The sequence below is a fragment of the Phyllostomus hastatus genome, unplaced genomic scaffold (assembly GCF_019186645.2).
Source record: "Phyllostomus hastatus isolate PE091 unplaced genomic scaffold, TTU_PhHast_1.1 phas_contig_254, whole genome shotgun sequence".
NCBI lineage: Eukaryota > Metazoa > Chordata > Mammalia > Chiroptera > Phyllostomidae > Phyllostomus > Phyllostomus hastatus.
Genome location: NW_025333810.1, coordinates 17066542 through 17088258, shown reverse-complemented (window position 1 = coordinate 17088258; position 21717 = coordinate 17066542). Strand labels below are relative to the sequence as shown.

The following is a 21717-nucleotide window of genomic DNA, read 5'->3' as shown; positions in this document are numbered from 1 at the left end:
TGTTTAGCTGAAACTGAGGCTCAAGGAGCTAAAATGACTTGCCTAAGATCACCCAGCATGTAACTGGCAGAGGTACGTCCCAAATCCTGATCTGCTGTAGTCTCTCCATTGGAGAAGAAAATGTCGGTTGACAGCATTTGGATACCTTGTTCAATTTTTGGTCTTGCTTTTGCTAATTACTTACTGGTCACAGAGTAGACGAACGTATACCTTTAATTTTTCTGCCCACGTGACAATGTTTTCGTTTTAGGGTAATTTTTCCTGTACAGGAAATTCTCAGAGAGCTTACGTCACCACCACCAGTTACAGTAATTACCGTATTGACGCTACTTGTTTTCAAAGCGTACACACTTGAGGTGCTGCGCCAGGACAATCACAGAACTCAGACTTAACTCATTATTTTTCTGTGATTTGATCTTTAAACAGTTTTGACAGTAGGGGCTTGAAACGAGCTAGATTCCTGAAAAATCTCTATTGATCTATTTCCCAGGTTTTGTACAGAGCATAATGCAGAGAATACACTACTTTCACACTCTTCATAAGGGAACTTCTGGTAGCCTTTACCGCAGTAATGCGCCTGCGCAGCTGTTCCCCGCAAATCGCCCGCTTTCCCTCGTCCGGCTAGCAGAGGGCGCTGTGAGGTATTGGTCTAGTCGTCTCTCTCGGGCTGTGGAACCAAGTGTAAAAGGGCAAGCGTCAAAGTGGGCCGAGGGGCGTTCTATCCTCACCTGCCCTGGTCTCTATCACCCTTTGTCCTCCGGCCTCTCCCGGGCACTGGGCCTGCGGGCCCGGTTGCTAGGCGGAAGCTGAGGGCGGCGGCAGCGGCCGCGGCGGCTGCCGGGGCGTTTGAAAAACGGGTACACAGGCGGCAAAAGGTCCTTAGGCAGCGGGCTCGCCTCTGGTTGCAAACTGGCCGGGTCGGGTGGCGGAGCGGCATTTTGCCTTGAATCCGGGCAGGGTTAGGAGCTGGGCTGGCGGCCCGGGGTCGGGGAGCCGGGAGCGCTGCAGGCTGCGGCACCCGGCCGCAGAGCTGGGTCCGGGCGTCCGGGGCCAGGAGCGGGCGGTGGGAGCCGTGCTGGCAGCCCCGCCGGGGGTCGCAGGCTACCCGAGACTCAGCTGGGGCCCCCTTCCGTCCAGCAGACCCCGCCTGCGGGCCGCAGACCGCAGCCATGGTCTCCAAGTCCGACCCACTGCTCATCGTTGTGTCCATCGTAGAAGGTAAGCGACCCAGGACTGACTTACGCAACTGCTGCTTCCTGATTTTAATGCAGTGATGCGGGAGCGAGGCTTTGTGAGCCCTAAGAACCTTGTCATCTTTGCTTTCGTGGTCCCCAAAGACTTGTTCGAAGTTGTACGTGGTGAGGTCTGCTAGGCAATTGATTTAAAAATCTCTCAAGGGAGTATGAACGCTATTAAGGGTAGGTGATATTTAGTGTGACTAGCCGCAGCCCCAGAGATTGTAGGAAAACGATTCCCAGAAGCAGCAGTATGTCGATGACTTTTATATACGAGCTGAAAGTGTGCCTGGAAAGCACGTTCTGTTCAGCGACCTCCTGGTAAGAGCATTTCCAAGAATTTTCCTTTGATTCAAATACATGTTTCCTGAGGTTTCAGAGTGTTATGGAGGGCATGCGCTTTGCAAGTCTCGATGGAGGACTTAAAGGTTGTCAAGAGGGCCTAATACTACTATGCGTGTCCTGGAGTTTGGTTTATTGACATTTGTTTATTGGAGACTCATCGAGTGTCAGGCACAGTGTTGGGAATGTCAGAATAAAACAATCCTGGTTCTAAAAACTAAGGATGTAGGATGGACAGTGTGTCAACAAACAATTCATCAGGGTAAGAAAGAGGGAATGACCATCTTTAGGGAAGTTGCGGAAGGGGTTCCCCGGAGGAGGTGACACTTATTTGGGTCCTAAGGGATGGTTAGGAATTTGACAGGTGAAAAAAGGAAAGTCAAAGGGACGCAGACAAAGAGAAAGACAAAGAGCACTTAAGGTATGGAAAAGCAAGGTGTGTTCTGTGGTCGCTTAAATTCATTGTGGTTGGAGAGCAGACTGCAGGAGAGTGGAGTGCCTAGGAGTTGACAGGTAAATTGAGGACAGATTATAAAGAACATGCGAGAAGAAGTCATGTTGAGTGGGCCAGGGGCATGACTGGCCTTCCCCCCACCCCTCTGTGGGAGGTATTCTGTGGTGGCTTGGCACTTTTTGCAGGGTGAGGGGGAAGTAAATATTGTAAACCGAATGTTTGAGTTTTGGAACAGTAGAATGGCAAGCGGTAGAGCTTTGGGACAGTTTCAACTGTTAGGTTTCTAATTGTTTAAAAGACCTAGTACTCCTGACTGGTGTAGCTCAGTGGATTGAGTGTGGGTTGCGAACCAAAGGGTCGCCAGTTCGATTCCTAGTGAGGGCCCATGCCTGGGTTGTGGGCCAGGTCCCCAGTAGGGGGCATGCAAGAGGCAGCCACACATTGATATTTCTCTCCCTCTCTCTCTCCCCTTCCCCTTTCTCTGAAAATAAATAAGATCTTTTTTTAAAAGGAAAAAAAATCTAAAAATAAAAAACTTGTTTTAAAAAAATAAGGACATAAGACTAAAATCCCATTATTATGTTGTTAACAAAAGCTTTTGGACTTATCCCATGCTATAAGGAAATGGAAATAAGAGGCGCTTTCTTTCCCTTCAAAGATGTAGGTGTTTGTTTACTTGGGAATATCAAATTAATGTGCAGGACACAGTATGTTGGAATATACTGTATTAAAAATATGGTGATGTGGGCTATAAACACAGGTTTTGGGGGTGGGTGGGGATGATGGCTGAAGTGCTTAAAATGGTAAGTAAGCTTTAGATAGGGGGCTAGAAGGACATCATTCCAGGCAATTGGACAACCCAGGACAATTTGGGCACGAGACGTGGAGAGGTCAGCAGGACGAGCAAGGTAGAGGAAGGTGAATATTTAGGAATATTGTGGTAAGAAATAAGCTTGTATACCTAGAGTGACCAGGCTTTATAGGCTCTTTAAAGAAAATAGTTTAATGTGCAAAAATACTAAGGGGGTGGCATATATTCCCATGTAGGATAAAGTTTTTTGCAAGTTTAGTTTCGTAGCAGTGTGAAGGGAGGAGAACCTGGAGTCACGGATGTCAGTTAGGTGTTGTCACAAATGTGTCTAAAACTCTTTTGGCCCTCCCTCCAAATGGTTCCTCCTCTTGTGTTTGCATTTCTCTTCTTATTAACCACGCTGTCACCTCAAGTCAAGAACCTGAGGTTCATCCCCTTCCTCTCCATCCCCAACTTCCAAATTATCACCAGGTGTTATTGATTTTATTTTAAAAATGCTAGCAGACACTTCATATAAACTTAAATAAATGAGCTTCCATTGTGAATGCCCTGCTTTGGGACCCTCACTATCCATTTAGTCTATTGTAATAATCTTTTCAGTAGTCTTGTTTCATAAATGTTTTCTTCCTTTCTAGAAACTATACTGTCCACATTACCGTCTGGGGATACTCTTTCTGAAATGCAAATCTCATTTTCTTAAAACCCTTTGGTGCCCTAAAGGATAATGTCTGTACTTCTTAGAATAGCATATCCTTTCTGGTAGATCGCTTGCATTTCTTCCAGCCTCATCTCCCTTCCCGCCACCTAGTCGTGTGTTCCCAGTCCTTCAACTGTACAGTATTGAGCGGCTTGCAATTTCTTGGCTATACTTCTAGAAGTGCCCTTTATGCAAAAGAAAATGATTGGGTTTCTACCATGAGCAGGATATGGGACGTGTACTGAATAGTAAGGATAAAAAAGGTGGGATTTCTGTTCTCAAGGTATTCCTCATTTATTGCACTACATCATAGCCTCTGTCCTCAGGCTTATTGGAGGTTACACTTATGATAGTCTGAAAATATAGGGTTTTTTTTTGACATATGTGAAATTCATTTGGGGAACCTACCAATCTTTTAAAACTGCTGAAAATGAGGTCCAGAGAGAAACCTCTGTGACTGCTAATTGGGAGAGCCAGGCCATGTGTAGCAAGATTCCTACTAGGAGATTTCCGTGAGAGCCTCAAGTGAAAACCACAGGTTTGCAGTCAACGCTTTTCTCATCAGTTTAATTCCTAAGTAAGCTTATACCAGGGTGAGTAGCAGCAGAGATGAATGTACTTCACAGTGATTAAAACTCCCTTCACCAAGATCCACCTCTCCAGACCTATAAACAGGTTGACTGTAATATTCTTACTACTTCTGCCTTAGTTCTGTTTTCAGTGTTTTGTCTCTTTCCACTAGACCTTCATTCTTTGAGGGCAAGTACTCTTTTACTTTTTTGTGCACCCCATCATCTGACATAATACCTGTCTCTGACTGTGCCTTCAGTAAACAGTGAAGGAATGGGTAGATAGAATGCTTTAATATTTTTTGCAAATATGCAACATTGTCCTTGAGAATAGAATGAATGAACACATGTATTTATTTTTCTTTGGCTAATTTGAAAAATTTTAACTGTGTTAACAGGAAAATTAATATGCAGGTAAATTTGTTTTTGCTAATATATTTCATAACTCTCCAGATGACTTTGTTTGTATTACGTGGTAATATCTAAAGTTGGTGTAATCACAGTTTTAACTCCTTATTTCTAAATGTTACTGAGGTCATTGATGCTCAAGGTGTGAAATGAGGACAATAGCATTGACATTACCTATGATCTTGTTAGAAATGTAGGCTCTCAGGCCCACCCTAGACCTACTGAACCAGTATCTACAGTTTTATAGGGTTTCAGGTGATTCATATACACATTAATGTTTGAGAAGCACTAATTTATAAGTTACAGCTTTAAACTTAATTCATTTTTTAAAAAAATCCTCACCCGAGGATAGTTTATTGATTTTAGAGAGTGAGGAAGTGGGATGGAGAGAGAGAGATAGACAGAAACAGCGATATGAGAGAAATATTGATCAGTTGCCTCCTGTACATGCCCTGACCAGGGATTGAACCCGCAACCTTTTGGTGTACAGGATGATGTTACAATCCAGCTGCCCAGCTAGGGCTGATTCATGGTTTTTATGAACACTGAATTTGAGTGGGTATGTATGTGAACATGTGTTAGGGAGGTAGCTTATGGACTATATGATAAGTCAGCCACTCTTAACATATATCAATTTTTAAAATATATGCTAAATGACATTTGATTTTTGTATACTTCTGTTTAACCTATATAGTCTTTTTTTTCCAGGTCGCCACTTCCCCAAGCGTCCAAAGCATGTGCTTGTAGTAGAAGCAAAATTTGATGGAGAACAGTTGGCTACTGATCCTGTGGACCATACTGACCAGCCACAATTTGCCACCGAGTTAGCCTGGGAAATTGACAGAAAAGCACTCCATCAGCACAGGTAACTGTAGAGTGTCAATTTGCTCTGTGCTTTTTCAGGCTGTTATAAATAAATTCATATATCTCATTAGATTATAGTAATAAAAATTCATTTAACAAATATTAATGTGCCCAGAAATTTTGAAAGGGCATGGTAACAACAATTCATTTAAAAATCAGATCAACTCTATAGAGTAGGTATTTCCCTCATGTTACAGATGAGAAAACTGAAGCCAAAGAGGTGAAATAACTTGTCCTGAGTTAGTTAGCTGGACAGTATAGACGCCAGCTGGATAGTGGTGGAGCTTGAGCAGTCTAGCATCAGAGCCTACGCCTTTTGCCACTACACCTACCTCTTTTTTGTCGGGGAGCTATTGTATGAGAGACTGGGTATCTAGAAGTGCTATAATGATGTCTACCCAATATTAAATATGCTTTGGAATTCATTGTGATTTCTATTCATTTATTGTATATTTTATCTGGCTGCCAAGGATATATAGATATGTACTAGAGTAATTATATAAAAGATCTTTGAAATTAATTTTATACTTGATTTTAGACATTTAAACACTTTATTATAAAGCAGACTATGATTCATAGCCTTATTTACTTAATGAACTCTGATGACCAGAAGCACACAAGAACATTGATACTTTTTATTTTTAAAAGGATCGAGAAGATATTTCCTTCTGGGAAACATATAATCACTTCAGTACTTGCTCTTTCTTACTACTAAATCAAATAAAAATGAAAGCAAGGAGAAATTTATTTTCTTCTTTTGCTAGATTAGTCCATGGGTTTATTTGTAAGGATATTAAATTTTTAGAGACTATCAAAATTTTGTGTTTCCTCCCAGTGACTTCCAGAATGTCTGCCTAGACAGAGTTCTGATGTGAGATGTTCATGACCACATTGGTAGTTGTCTGTACAGTTGTGTCACTGCCCAGTGGCACCGCTCTGAGTGTACGGGCTAAGGAAATGACACAGAGCAGTGGAATATGGTAAATGATGATTTTGTGCCTTGTGCAGGTTTTGCAGCCTTTCCACTAAGTAAAGGTGGTGACAAAATTTAATCAGCTTACTGCAAGAGCCGGTATAGGGGTTCCAGATGCAAAAGAACTCATGGCATACCAGTCACGGCCATGACTATGGAGCATTGTCATGCATTACGTTACATTGCTAGTTTTAATAGTTTATGATTTTATGGTGTTTAATGCCTTAGTTATTTCGGATTTTAGGTACAAAAAGAGCTGTAAGTATATGTGTATATTTGCAGTTTTATTTGTGTGATAGTATAAGAAAAACAATTAAAAACAAACTTAAGGAGTAATGGTTGTTTTTACTTCAAAAGAGTTCTATAAATTATAGAAGCTTGAAAAACATTGACCTTGATGACAGCATCTTAGAGGAGAGAGACTAAAATTTTTGACATATTTTGTATATAAGTAAATAAAATTAATAGTTCTTGCCAGTTGAAGTGTTTTTTAGAAAATACAGAATCTTGATAGTAGTAGGTAGCTTTTTCAAGGGTAATAGAAAATCAGTTTAATATTAAGCAAAAGCTATTTTACTTTTCATATAAATCATGTTACAGGCTACAGCGTACTCCTATCAAACTCCAGTGTTTTGCCTTGGATCCTGTAACTGCAGCCAAGGAAACTATAGGTTACATTCTTCTAGACTTAAGAACTGCTCAAGAAACAAAGCAGGTACTGTACTTTTGATGTTTTTTACTGATTATGTTAAACAGTTTGTTTCTCAATATATAGCAATCAGATTGATGGAAAGGGTGTGGAATACTAGACCTGATGCCACTATGGCAGTTCTTGTGTTTTAGTTTGTGCATTTGATTTAGAACACCCTGACCTTCTAATCATGTCATTGACCTACAACCTGCCTTTCTCAAAGAAACTTCTCTATCAGCTCAAACCTAGGGTCAGGTTGCTGTTAATCTTGAGCTTAACATCTGCAACTCCTCAGCTTTGCTTTAAAGGGGGCGTTCTTCCACTGTCCCTTACTTCAGTGAGTGGCCTCCACTCTCCTTCCAGTTTTGCAAGCTAGAAATATAGAAGTCTTTCTTGATACCTCCCTTTTTCTGCCTCTGTAGCCATTCTTTCCAGTTAGATTTTTCCCTCCTGATCCATCTACTACTCTGCATTTTCCCTGCCACCATTGTTTTTTACCTTGGCTGTCATATTAGCCTTCTACTTGGTTTCCCTGCTTCTTGCCCCTTGCCTTCCATACGTAACAGAGTAAGTGAGCTTATGGAAACACACCTAACTCTATGTAAACAGCAGCCCCCCAACCTGCCCCCACTGAGGAGGGGAGCGTGCTTGCAAGGGAGCAAGCTCTAGGTCCTGATTTCTGTGTTAGGGCTTTTTGTTATTGAAAATGTTTCTTGTGCCTTTTTTATTATCATTTAACCTCTGTACATTATTGACTTTTAGACATGTTTACATTTAGTTTTTCTTTGTCTTTGTTTTCTCACAGTTTTTAAAAGACGTAGAGTACAAATTCTTTTTTTATTTTAAACTTCTCTATACTTGATTTGAGTCATAAGTTAGGATTCTGTGAAGAAAAATTTATCTGTTACTAACATTTTTGCTGCTGATAGCAATGATATTTGCAAATAAGCCAGTCAGCCTGGCCCAAATTTGGAATCGTTCAAAAGAAACTGAAATTTTTAAATGCTTTAAAAGAGGACTTGTTTATCCCCAGTCCTTGGGTACTCATCACCAGCCTGCCCCTAGGTCCTGAAAAAGGACCTGGGGTCATGCTTGTGTCCCTGATGTTTCCCTCACCCAGCTTCTCTGCTGCAGCTTCTAGTGTCTGGAAGATGCCTTTGCAGTTGCTTTGGTTACAAAGAAGGTAAATCCTCTTGGGAGGGGGATATCCGAGAGGACATCATACCTCTAAATTCACTTGGCATTTCTTTTCTCCTTGTCTCGTGCTTTAGGGCAGTTTGTCATTGTATTTGTGATCAAAGTTAAGGAGAAATGTTTTAAAATTCCATTAGTTTAGGAAAACCAATTGTTCTGTTTGCCAGCAAAAATATATGAAGTTGGCCAGTAAAGTATTTGAAGTTAAAAGTAATTTGAATTTTTGTAAATAAATGTAAACGTAGAAGAATTCAGATTTGCTTGTGACTTATGTCACAAAAAGATAGTTTGCAAAGTAGATAAAAATATTTTTTTCAGGCTGTACTTAAAATTAGAAAATATTTGTCACAAGACATAAAATAACAAATGAATTTTGTCTTAAGAAGTACAACATAAAAGTATCACAACAAGTTATAAAGTTTTAACCTTAAAAATAAACTTGGCTGTGAATTTTTTAAATCTATGGCTTAGTTTATCTTGTTTTATTTATCAGACAGAACTTATCAAACCAAAACAGCTGCTTTTGGTTTTGATCAGTCCAAGCACTGGACTGTGCCTTTATAGAATAGTGGTCAGAGTAAGGATGCTGCTCCCAGGTGTTGAAATGGTGCCCTGCCCACCAGTGGTTCCTGCACCAACGGCACCTGTGGTCCCGGGCCATGAGACCATGAAGGCTGGTTTGGGGGCTGGAGTTTCTGATGCTACTCTGGGGGGAATATCTGGGTAATTTAGGGTACTTCATTCTGTGAGAAAGACTTTATAGATTAATATCAGTCAAACATTTAGTTCAGAACCCAGAGCTCAACCATTAGACCTTTACTTTAATATTTCTTACTGTTTTTATTAATATTAAGCTTTTCTTTTCCTTATTTGATATAAGTAGAACAAAGCAGAAATATGCCAGGCAGAATAGGTATAAGAGAAAAAGTGAAAAATTAGGGGTTGGGAAATGGAGAATTGGTAGTCTTTTTTGTTTAAGGAATGAAGGGAGATTGAGGACATGAGTGTAAAGATGGAAAGAAATAAATTGTTTTCTTTAATATATTATCTGTTGAAGCATGGGAATAGCTGCAAGAAAGATACTCTAAACTTCCACTTCAGGAGGAAATTCAGTAAGCTTCCTAAGCAGGATTAATTTCTTTTGAGGAAAATGTGGAAAAATTGTTTTAAGAGGAGAAAGCACTGAGAAATTACAGGAGATATATTTAGAACCTTATCGAACATCTCCCTCTACTATTTATTTCCTGTTAACTATGAAGGTATTTTGTTGTTATTCTCTAGGCACCAAAATGGTACCAGTTGCTGAGTAATAAATACACCAAGTTCAAGTCTGAGATACAGATAAGCATTGCTTTGGAAACAGATTCAAAGGCACCAGTGGACAGTTTTAAAGCAAAGGGAGCTCCTCCTCGAGATGGAAAAGGTTTGTGCATCATCTCCAAGGACATTCTTGGAGAAGCTGCGTCTGTGGATCAGAACCTTAGGATGGGTGGCGGGGTGTTACAGGAAGGTGTATATATGTGCAGGAGTGTAAACTGATTTTGCTCTAGTGTATCAGACAAATGTTGTGACATTGTTATACTTGTTGCTAGGCTCTTGTTTACAAAGCTTAGAAAATTAGGAAAGATTTTCTTTTCTTTATTTGATACATAATAGAACAAAGTAGAATTTTGTGGTGTTTTTAAAAGTTGCTACTTGGGAAATTTTCTTTCTAGGATGAGTACAGGAATGCCAGTAAATGGTTATGCTCTTCTCTATTAACTGTAGTTTAACAAAATCTTCATTTATGTTTCTTTCCTTTTTAATTAATAAATTTTATCTTTCAAAGAAGTTTTAGGTCCCCAGAAAAACTGGAAAGTTTAGAGTGTTTTCACATAACCCTGTCCTCACACAGATATACCTCCCGCATTGTCAACAATCCTTACCAGAGTGGTCCATTTGCTATAATTGATGGGCTTCCATGAACACATTGGTATCACCTAAAGTTCATAGTTCCTGTTAGGGTTCATTCTTTGTGTTGTGCATTCCACAGGTTTTCACAAATGTGCAATGACATATCCATGACTATCATATCCTACAGTATAGTTTCACTGCCCTAAAAATCCTGTGTGCTCTGCTCATGCCTCCCTCCCTATATGGTTTATTGTCTCCATAGATTTTCCCTTTCCAGAATGTCACATTGTTAATTATACTATATGTAGCCTTTTCAGATTGTCTTCCTTTACATAGTAATACTCACTTAAGGTTCTTCCATATCTTTCCATGCCTTGATAGCTCACTTCTTTTTAGCATTGAATAATATTACATTGTCTGGATGTATCACAGTTTATTTATCCACTCACTGAAGAACATCTTGGTTGCTTTCAAGTTTTAACAATTAGGAATAAAGCTGCTATAAATATCCCTGTGCAGGTTTTTGTGTGGACATAACTTTTCATTTCATTTGGGTAAATACCAAGGAGTGTGATTACTGGATGGTTAGAGTATGTTTGGTTTTATGAGAAATTGCCAACCAAACTATTTTCCCAAGAGGATATGCCATTTTGCATCCCCACCAGCAATGAATGAGAGAGTTCCTATTGCTATATATCCATGTCAGCATTTGGTACCGTCAGTGTTTTGGATATTGGCCGTTGTAATAGATGAGTAGTATTTTGTGCTAATAGCAATTCTGTAATGATATATGGTATTAACATCTTTTCATATGATTACTTGCTCTCTGTATCTTTCTTGGTGGAGTGTCTGTTCAGGTCTTTTGCCCATTTTAATTGCTTGTTTTGTTATTGTTGAATTTTAAGAGGTTTTTAAAATATATTTTGGATAACAGTCCTTTGTCATATGACTTGTCTTCTTCCCAGTATGACTTGTCTTCTTCTTTTTACATTGTCTTTAGTAGAGAAGTTTTTAAAATTTTAATGAAGCCCAGCTCACCAATTCTTTTGTGGCTCATGCCTTTGATATTGTATCTGAAAAGTCATCCCCATGACCAAAGTCATCTACGTCTATGTTTTTCCTATGTTTGTTTGAAGTCTTGAAGGTTTTTGTATTACACTTAGGTCTATGATCCATTTTAAGTTCATTTTTGAGAAGGCAATGAGGTTTGAGTCTAGATCCTTTTCTTTTTTACCAGTGGATGTCCATTTGTTCCAGCACCATTTGTTGAAAAACTCTATCTTTGCCTTTTCTCCTTGGTCAAAGATCATTTGACTTTCACAGTTTTGATTACTGTAGCTTTACAGTACACCTTGAATTTGAGTATGTATTAGTCCAACTTTTGTTGTTCTCTTTCAGTATTAAGTTTGCTATTCTGGGTCTTTTGCTTCTCATATAAACTTAAGACCAGTTTATCAATGTCCACAAATAACTCACTGAGATTCTTACTGAGCTTGCATTGACCCTATAGATCACGCTGGGAAGAACTAACATCTTGACAATATTGAGTTGTCCTATTTATGAGCCTGGAATATCTCTCCATTTAGTTCTTTGTTGATTTTGTTCATCAGAGTTTTGCGGTTTTCCTTATATAAATCTTGTACATATTTTGTTAGATTTATTCCTAAATATTTGTTTTGGGTGCTGATGTAAATAGTGTTTTTTTTCCTTAGTTTCAAATTCTACTTGTTCGTTACTGATATATACGAAAGCATTTGGCTTTTATATGTTAATCTTGTATCCTGCAGCCTTATAATCACTTACTTTTGGCTCCAGGAGTTCTTTGTTGAGTCTTTCCATAGATGGGTATGTTGTATATAGTCATATCATCTGCACACGAAGACAGTTTTATGTCTTACTTTCCAGCCTGTATGTCTTTTAGTTCCTTTGCATGTGTTAGTGCATTAGCGAGGATTTCTGGTGTGATATTGAAAATCAGTGGATGGAGGGATTGAGCAAAAAGGAAAAGGACTCATGGACATGGACAAGTGTGGTAATTGCTGGGGGGAGGGGGACATAAGGGGACTAAATGGTAATGGAAAAAAATACAGTAAAGATTGGGGGAATATACAATAAAGATTTTTTAAAAAGAAAGAAAAGCAGTAGTAAAAGGGGACTTCCTTCTTATTTCCTGATCTTAGTGGGAAAACTTCTCATCACCAAATATGCTGTTAGCTGTAGATTTTTTGTAGATGTTCTTTGTCAGGTTGAGAAAGTCACTGTTTCTAGTTTGCTGGGAGTGTTTTATCATGAATGAATCTTGGATTTTGTCTCATACTTCTGCCTCTGTTGGTATGAGCATGTGATTTTTCTTTAACCTGTTGATGCAGATTACATTAATAGGTTTGTGAAATCCCATGTGGTGGTGGTAGTGTGTATTTCCTTTTTATACATCATTGTATTCAGCTGGCTAATATTTTGTTGAGGATTTTTGCATTTATGTTTATGAGAGTATTAATCTGTTTTGTTTTTTTGGTAATGCCTTTGTCAGGTTTTGATATTATAGTAATGCTGGCCTCATAGAACAAGTTAGGAAGTATTCCCTCTGCTTACATTTTTTGAAAAAGATTGTAGATGGTTGGTGTACAGTTGACCCTTAAAGTGGTGAGTGGGGGACAGAAGTGCTGAACCCCCAGCTGTTGAAAATCCGAGTTTAACTTAAGTTGGTCCTCAGCATACTCAGAATCACAACTGTGGATCCAAAATATGGTTAATCCTTGAACAACAGTGATTTAAATCTGTATATAGGTGGCCCTACATAGTTCAAACCTGTGTTGTTCAAGGGTCCGCTGTAATTTCTTTCTTGAATGTTTGATATGATTCACCAATGAAACATCTGGGTCTGGTGCTTTCTGGTTTGTAAAATTACTGATTCAATTTAATTAAATGACTCACCCTATTCAGATTGTCTGTTTATTCTTGTGTGAATTTTGGCAGATTGTATCTTGCAGACGAATTGGTGCATTTCATCTAGGTTATCAAGTTTGTGGGCATAGAGTTACTCATAGTATTTTTTGGTTATCCTTTTAATGCCCATGGGATCTGTGGTGTTGTTACCTCTTTCATTTCTGAAATTAGTAATTTGTGTCTTCTCTCTTTTGCTCTAAAGCTGGTTAGAAGCTTATTGCTTTTATTGATCTTTTCAGTGAACCAGCTTTTGGTTTGATTTTTCTCCATTGATTTCCTATTTTCAGGTTCATTGATTTTTGCTCTAGTTTTTATTATTTCTCCCTTTTGCTTATTTTGAATTTAGTTTGTTCTTCTCTGTTTTCCTAAGATGAAAGTTTGGATGATGATGATTGTTTTTTAGCCTTTAAGTATACTTTGTAATATTTTTGTTGAAAGGTGGAAATGATACACTGCATAAAAGGAAAATAGGCCTTTAGTGGTGTAGTGGTAATGTTTGGGGGGAGGGGAGACATTCTGTAGTCCTGTAATTAAGTCTTAGTCTTTGGGTGATCCTGTGCCCCTGTACTGTTTGTGTGTGTCTGATATTAGACTTAGGTTGTACACCTTTGGCAGGACTGTCACAGAAGTGGTGCTGTGTTTCTCTGATTGCCATCTTGTCAGGTGACACAGAATTTTGATTTGTTCCATTATTGATGATGACCACTTTGATTACTTGATTAAGGTGTTGTGTGTCTGTGTTCTCAATTGTAAACTTGCTATTTTTCCTTTGTAATTAGTAAATGTTTTATGGGTCAGAATTATAAAATTATAAAAATATTTCTTCTTCATTAAACCTTCTGTTTGTTTATATTGTACAAGTGTGGACTTACAGTTTTCTCATTTTATTTAGTGGGTTACAATTTTTACGTATCACATTTGTCCCAGATTTGCACAGTGGGAGCCTCTGCAAGCTTCTTGTGTTTCCTTTTGACTGTCTCCATAATTTTTTTAGTTTTTTCTTGTTTTCTGGCACAAGAAGATGGTCCAGGCTCATCTTATATGTTTCCTGTCTCAGCCCGGGATTCAACCATTTCTTCAAGGAGCCCTGTTTCCTTTGAGTAAAGAATGCTATTTAGAAGTCAAGATTCAGGCTCTAGGAGTGCCAGTTGCTATTGGGATGTTGCTGCACTCAGGCCCTTTCAGTGGAAAAAGTTAGAGAATTTGTGCATGTACACACAGGAAGTATTACAACTGTACATGCAAACAACTGTAAACCTACTTTTGCTCCACCCTACATATACACATGAGTATGTATATATATATATATATATCTTTGTATCTCTCTTATTTTTCTTTATTATCTCTACATTTATTGAATAGCATACATTCACCTAGACACCTTCAATCCATCCAATCCTACACAAGATTTATCCTAGTTCTTCTCACCTTCCATCCTTGTAACTCTCTTTCCTGACAGTGAGAGACCTGTCACAATTATTTTGATTTCTAAGCTCCCTTGACCTTAAAATTAAATGGCTACCTTTATTCAAGTGCTTAATTGTCAGATACTAAACAACTTTTCGTTGTTTAATTTTATCTTCTCAACAACACAAAAAACTTTGCAGAAAAAATGAGACTGAAGGAGATCATAGTTTTCCTGTATAATTAGTGAATGGCAGAACTGGGGTTGGAAACTTGGTCTGTGTGACTCTAGTGTCTGTGTTCTGAACCATTATGCAGTTTTTAGTTATGGCTTTAGTGAGCTCATTGCTTTAGGATTAACTCCTGAAGGAGTCAGGAATGATTGCTTGTTGATAGAATATGCATGCAAAAAATTTTGATAAGCCCTGAGTTAATACCCTTCAAAAGGTTGTACACTAGTCTGTACCTACCAGCATGGAGAGTGTTCACTTTACTTCATTCTCCCTGGTACTGAATATTATCTATTATTTCAGTTGTGTGTGGTTTTGTTTTTTTTTTTTGATCAATTTGAAAAACCCTGTCCCTCTCCATTCTCTTCATATCGAAGTCTATTTGATTATATCAGTTCTCTTCTCAAAATTGTTTTATGGTGTTCTCCTATTCTTAGAAAACTATCTGTTTGTTGTAACGTGGCATTGAAGAAGACTCCGGTATGGCCTCTGCCTATCCCTCCAGGCTTAGCTCTTCTAGGTCAGTCCTCCCTCTCTGATTCGGCACATCAGTCTGTACGTGCTTTTTCTGCTGCTGAGTCTGTACGTATTGTTTCTTCTGCCCAGAACACTTTTTACTCCCTCATTGTCTATTCAGTCACTTTTCTGTTTTTAGCCAAATTTTGCTTATTTTTCAGTTCCCAGTTTATATTCACTTCCTTTAGAAAACCTGTGATGCCTTTTCTCTGTGGTTAATTAAATTGAAGTTTTAAAAATGGTAGCTTATTTCAAAATATGACTTCATGTACACATAGAAAATGGTGGTTACATATAAAAATCACTGGAAACCTCACTGAGATAGTAAATGTGCCCATGAAAACTGCAAACAAAAAAGTTTAACCAGCTTTCAAAATCTTTTAATGGCAAACTATAATGTAGTTTATTTATTTTTTCCATAAAGTCCCTGCCAGCCTATCTGGACTTGACCCCAGGGACATTGTGGCGGTGCTGAATGAGGAAGGAGGCTACCATCAGATCGGACCGGCGGAGTGTTGCACTGACTTCTTCACTCTCTCAGTGACCATCGCATTTGCCACCCAGCTGGAGCAGGTGAGGCTTTCCCTCAGCCTAGTGATTCATAAAGAGCTTGAAAATTGAACTTTATTTTTTTAAGTCTGCTTTCAGGTTTTAAAAAGATTTGCGAATTGACTTTCTTGTTTTACTTTTTAAAAATGAAGTAGAAAACTATTTTCTTTCATCAGAAAGCATTTTTGCTTTAGGAAAAGAACAAATTGTGATGATCTTGGTAGTAAGAATAAATCCAGTCTCTCAGGATTTAGAAGAAAGACTATCCGTAAACATTGTTTCCCATTGTACTGTGTGGCAGTGAGTGTAAGGACTGGTATGAAAGGATTTTTTCAAAGCGTTGAATAACTTCGTGTTGCAGAAATGTGCAGTGTTGGCAGCGCTTTGTCTTAGTCATAGCTTAATAGCTGTTGGGTCTGGTATTTAGTGAGCCTGTTACTGTTTCTTGCATGGGGACACAGAGGGTCACAGTGGGTTTGCATCACAGCTGAAGAACACAGAGCATGGGGAACGCACCACATTTATTGTAAGCAGCCCCGGTCTTTGTCCCAAAGACATGTTACCTTAGCTCAAAGTTACCAGCTGCATAGACAGCCCTAGGAAATGGCCTGGGTGAGAGTGGTCAGGGCCTCGCAGTCCTGGCACCGTCAGCAAAACTGTGCAGGGATGAGTGGGGCACGTGGCAGATTGCCTCCTCCCCAAGATGGCTCATCAGCACAAAATTAGCTGTTGTTCCACCCAGTGCCCTTCTGAGGATTAAGCCCAGTTTTTTTTTTTAATTATGTTGTTCTGTAGCAACATAATTAAAATAAATTAATATTTTCAAAAATAGAGAATATGACTTATGACTAAAATTTTTATGAGATTATTTACTTAGAGGTACAAAATTCCCACATAGTCCAGAGATCACAAGTGAATTGAGTTAGTGAGCACATATTTATGACTTGTAAAATTTATCAGGTAAAGATTTCTCTCAGGAAATATGTTCAACTTTGTCACACAATTTATGCCCACGATAAAAGCACTTTTATAAGGACTGTTTTTTGAACTTTACTTTCTCCTAATTCAGTGTTGTCATTTTCTCATTGATGTTTTATGTGCTTTTGTCTTTCCCCAAAAATAATTTTTTCCCCAAAAACAATTTTCTTATTTTTCTTCTCTGCTTGTGGATTGTCCCAGCATAATGTGCCACTCAGACTGTGGGGGAAGCCCTGTCCACTGTGGTTTCATTAATCATATCAGAACACTAGAACACCAGAACATTACACAAGTCCAGTGCATTTTTATTGTGTTGTGAGATATCTGCAAAGCATTTTAAATTGCCACTTTATTTTTAATGTTTTTCAACTCCCAAGGGGGGCATAATTGTTAAATATTAACAATCATTTACTGTGTGTTATGTTCTGTGAGGTAGGCATTGTGCCAACTACTTTGCATTTGCTGCCTTTAATCCTACTATGCCTTTAGGGAATTATTATTTTTCATTTTTAAGATGAGGAAACCAAGTCTTAGAAATGTTTTACACCAAATAAATAGCCTACGTATTTCTGGCCAAGTGGTTACTTTTCACATCTTTTAAATTCCCTTATTATGCTCTCTTGCCTCTTATGGGGTTTGCAGTAAGGAGGATTTGAGTTGGAATCTCATTCTCACTCCTTAATGCTTTCTTTAGCATAGGCAACCCACTTCACCTGTCTGAGGCTTGAATTTTCTGTTATATAATGGTGATAAAACCAGTTTGCAAATGTGTATGAGGAATGAGATAATGTAAAAACTTAAAGTGCCTAGTATATAGTTTGTATCTGTAAAGCTATATTTGTGTGTAAAGGCTTGTTGGAGGTAATTGACCTATTGAATCCACACTGTAACTAATAGTTTTTGATAATGCAAGTTGACTTATTGGGACAGATCACTCTGGTTTTGTTTGTGTTTGGTTTTTTTGAAAGCAGATTTGTCTGACAAGCTGTTCGCTATCTCTATTTAAAATTAAGGCAAGCCCTGATTAGTGTGGCTTAGTGGGTTGGGCGTCTTCCTAAAAACTGAAAGGTCAGGTTGCCAGTTCAATTCCTGGTCAGGGCACATGCCTGGGTTGCAGGCCAGGCCCCCAGTTGGGGGTGTTTGAGAAGCAGCTGATCCATGTTTCTCTCCCTCTCTTTCTCCCTCCTGTCCCCTCTCTCTGAAAATAAATAAATACAATCTTTTTTAAAAAATTGAGCCAAAATTGGTTCCTCCTTGGGTCCAAGTTCTTTGAGACTCTCTGAGCTTCCTGGACTTCCTGGAAGTCTATTTCCTTCACCAGATGGGGGAAGTTCTCCCACATTATTTTTTCAAATAAGTTTTCAATTTCTTGCTCTTCCTCTTCTCCGTCTGGCATCCCTATGATTCAGATGTTGGAAAATTTAAAGTTGTCCCGGGGGTTCCTAAACCTCTCCTCATTTTTTTTGAATTCTTGTTTCTTCTTTCTGTTCTGGTTGAATGTTTATTTCTTCCTTCTGGTCTAAACCGCTGGTTTCAATCCCAGTTTCCTACCCGTTACTGTTAGTTCCCTGTATATTTTCCTTTATTTCATTTTGTATAGCCTTCACTTCTTCCTCTATTTTGCATCTGTATTCAACCATGTCTATGAGCATCCTGGTTACCAGTGTTTTGAACTGTGCATCTGATAGGTTGGCTTACTTTTCATCATTTAGTTCTATTTTTGGAGCATTGATCTGTTTCATTTGGGACATATTTTTTTGTCTCAGCACACCTGTTACGTAGTAAAGGGTGGAGCCTTAGGTATTTGCCAGGGTGGGGCAACCTGCATTGCTGTGTTGTGGCTCTGCATGTGGGTGAGGGGTCTGAGAGGGAAAAATGCCACTAGCTGGGCTCTCAGATGGCTTTCAGTCACTTCCCCTGCTACCCACAAGCAAATTGCACCCTTCTGGTACTGACTGATTCCCGGGTGGGTGGGTTTGTGTACATTCTAGGACCCTGTGGGTCTCTCCAGTGAACTTTCCTGTGAGTCTGGGACATTCTCCTGCTGCCTCAGCTCCCACAGGTGTTTTCAGTCAGAGGTTTTTGGCTTTGTTTCCCTGTGCTGGAACCCTGGGTTGCTGGGTCTGTCTCGCTTACCAGATGTTACTCCCGGTTTATCTGCACACAAATGTCGGAGCACCTGGTCCTCTAGCCACCACCTTGCCTTGAGTCTTCTCTGTCCCTGCTGCCCAACTCCGCCCCTCCTACCAGTCTGGATGAATGTTTCTTGTTTAACTCCTTGGTTGTCAGACTTCTATACAGTTCTGTTTTGTGGTAGTTCTGGTTATTTTTTTGTTTTTAAATGTGTTGCTATCCTTCTTTTAGTTGAGTGAGGAGAGGCAAATTGTATCTACCTATGACTCCATCTTGGCCAGAAGTCCCAGTGCTTTATTTTATTTTATTTTTTTGATGTGAATGCTAGTGCCACAGATTTGTTTACTTTGTGATGCATTGAGCTCTGACCTTACAGTTTATGTACTTTTCTGTGTCTAAATTTTTTGAAATACTAATTTATTTTTATATTTCTTTAATTTTTGTTTTTAAATTACAGTTGGCATGCAATATTAGATTAGTTTCAGGTATACAGCATAATGATTAGACATTTATATAACTACAAAATAGGCCTAGTACTCATCTGACACTTTCCATAGTTGTATTGACTATACCTCCTATGCTATACTTTTCACCCCCATGACTATTTTTATAACTGCGAATTTATACTTCTGAATCCCTTCACCATTTTCACCCATCCCCCTGGACACCCCTCTCCTTTGGCAACCATCATTTTGTTCTGTATATCTATGAATTTGTTTCTGTTTGGCTTGTTTTTTTTTTTTATATTCCACATATAAGTGAAATCATATGGTATTTGTCTTTCTTTGTCTGACTTATTTCTCTCAGTATAATACCCTCTAGGTCTCTCTGTGTTGTCGCAAATGGCAGGATTTCATTCTTTTTTTTTTTATGGCCGAGTAACATTTCATCATGTTTGTACTATATCTTTGTCCATTCATCTATTGATGGCCACTCAGATTGTTTCCATATCTTAGCTATTGTAAATAATAGCTAAGTGAATATGGGGTGCATGTATGTTTTTGAATTAGTGTTTTGCATTTCTTTGGATAAATACCTAGAAGTGGAATTGCTGGTTCATGTGGTAGTTCTATTTTTAATTTTTTGAGGAACCTCTATACTGTTTTTCACAGTGGCTTGCACCAATGTGCAATCCCACCAGCAGTACACCAGGGTTCTCTTTTCTTCACATCCTTGCTACTCTCGTTGTTTGTTGATTTATTGATGATAGCCATTCTGACAAATATGAGGTGACAACTTACTGTAGTTTTAATTTGCATTTCTGTGATAATTAGTGATGTTGAGCATCTTTTCATAGGTCTACTTGGCATCTGTATGTCCTCTTTGGAGAAGTGTCTGTTTAGGTCCTCTGCCCATTTTTTAATTGGATTGTTTGTTATTTTGTTGTTAAGTTGTATGAGTTTCTTATACATTTTAAATATTAAACTCTTATTAGATATATCATTGAAGAATGTGTTCTATTCAGTAGATTGTGATTTTATTTTGTTGAGGTTTCCTTTGCTGTGTAAAAACTGTTTAGTTTGATGTAGTCCCATTTATTAATATTTTCTTTTGTTTTTCTTGCCCAAGGGACATATTCAAAAAAAATATCACTAAGAGTGATAGTAAAGAGTTTACTGCTTATGTTTTCTTCTAGGAGTTTTATGGTTTCAGGCATTACATTTAAGTCTTTAATTCATTTTGAGTTTATTCCTGCATATGATATAAGAAAGTGGTCTTAGTTTCATTTTTTTTGCATGTACATGTCAGTTTTTCCAACACCATTTATTGAAGAGACTGTGTTTACATTGTATAGTCTTACCTTGTTTGTCATAGACTAATTGACCATACAGACAGTTATTTCTGAGTTTATTTCTGGGCTCTCTGTTCTGTTCCATTGATCTATATGTCTTTTTTTTTTTTTTATGCCAGTACCATCCTGTTTTGATTACAGTATAGCCTTTGAGTACAGTTTGGTATCAGGTATCATGATACTTCCAACTTTGTTCTACTTTCTCAGTATTGCTTTGGCTATTAGGGTCTTTTGTGGTTCCATGTTGGTTTTAGGATTATTTGTTCTAGTTCTGTGTAAAATGCTGTTGGCATTTTGATAGAGATTGTGCTGTCTGTAGATTGCTTTGGGTAGTATGGACATTTTAACAATGTTAAGTCTTCCTATCCATGAACATAGTATATCCTACTTGTCAGTTTCTTCAGTGTTTTACAGTTTTCTGAGTACGGGTCTTTTACCTCCTTGGTTAGATTTATTCCCAGGTATTCCATTCTTTTTGAAGCAGTTGTAAATGGGATCGTATTTGTTTTATTTCTCTTTTTGATAGTTCTTTGTTGGTGCATAAAAATGCAACTGATTTCTGAATATTAATTTTGTATACTGCTACTTTGCTCAATTCAATTACTCTAATAGTTTATACTGGAATCTTGGGGTTCTTTCTAAATATAGTATGCCATCTACAAATAACGACAGTTTTCCTTCTTTTCAATTTGGATGCTTTTCTCTCTCTCTCTCTCTTCTCTCTCTCTGTCTCATCGCATTGTTATGGCTAGGACTTCCATACTATGTTGAATAAAAAGGGTAAAAATGGACATCCTTGTGTTGTTCCTAATCTTAAAGAAAAAGCTTTTAGCTTTTCACCATTGAGTATGATGTTAGGTATGGGTTTGTAACACAGGGCCTTTATTATGTTGAAATATGTTTTCTTATCTTTATTTTGCTGAAAAAGTTTAATTATAAATGGATGGTGGATTTTGTCAAATGCTTGTTAGGTTCATGTGATTTTTAGCCTTCATTTTGTGTATGTGATGTATCATATTGATTGATTTGCTGATATTG

At 38.3% G+C, this 21717-nt stretch overlaps 1 protein-coding gene across 3 annotated transcripts in view; it reads left to right on the top strand.

Moving 5' to 3' along the window:
- The first annotated feature begins 769 nt into the window (after positions 1 to 769).
- CEP120 (centrosomal protein 120) overlaps positions 770 to 21717 on the top strand; it is a 73541-nt gene continuing 52593 nt past the window's right edge. Inside the window, exons 1-6 of one of the 3 annotated variants that reach the window (XM_045838064.1) lie at positions 770 to 857; positions 1141 to 1218; positions 5225 to 5381; positions 6954 to 7068; positions 9520 to 9661; positions 15652 to 15800. In XM_045838064.1, the coding sequence (XP_045694020.1) occupies positions 1170 to 1218; positions 5225 to 5381; positions 6954 to 7068; positions 9520 to 9661; positions 15652 to 15800 (612 nt within the window). In that variant the 5' untranslated portion in view covers positions 770 to 857; positions 1141 to 1169. Of the gene's footprint in view, positions 1219 to 5224; positions 5382 to 6953; positions 7069 to 9519; positions 9662 to 15651; positions 15801 to 21717 lie in introns of all 3 variants that reach the window. The other 2 variants (XM_045838063.1, XM_045838062.1) reach the window with 2 other exon arrangements.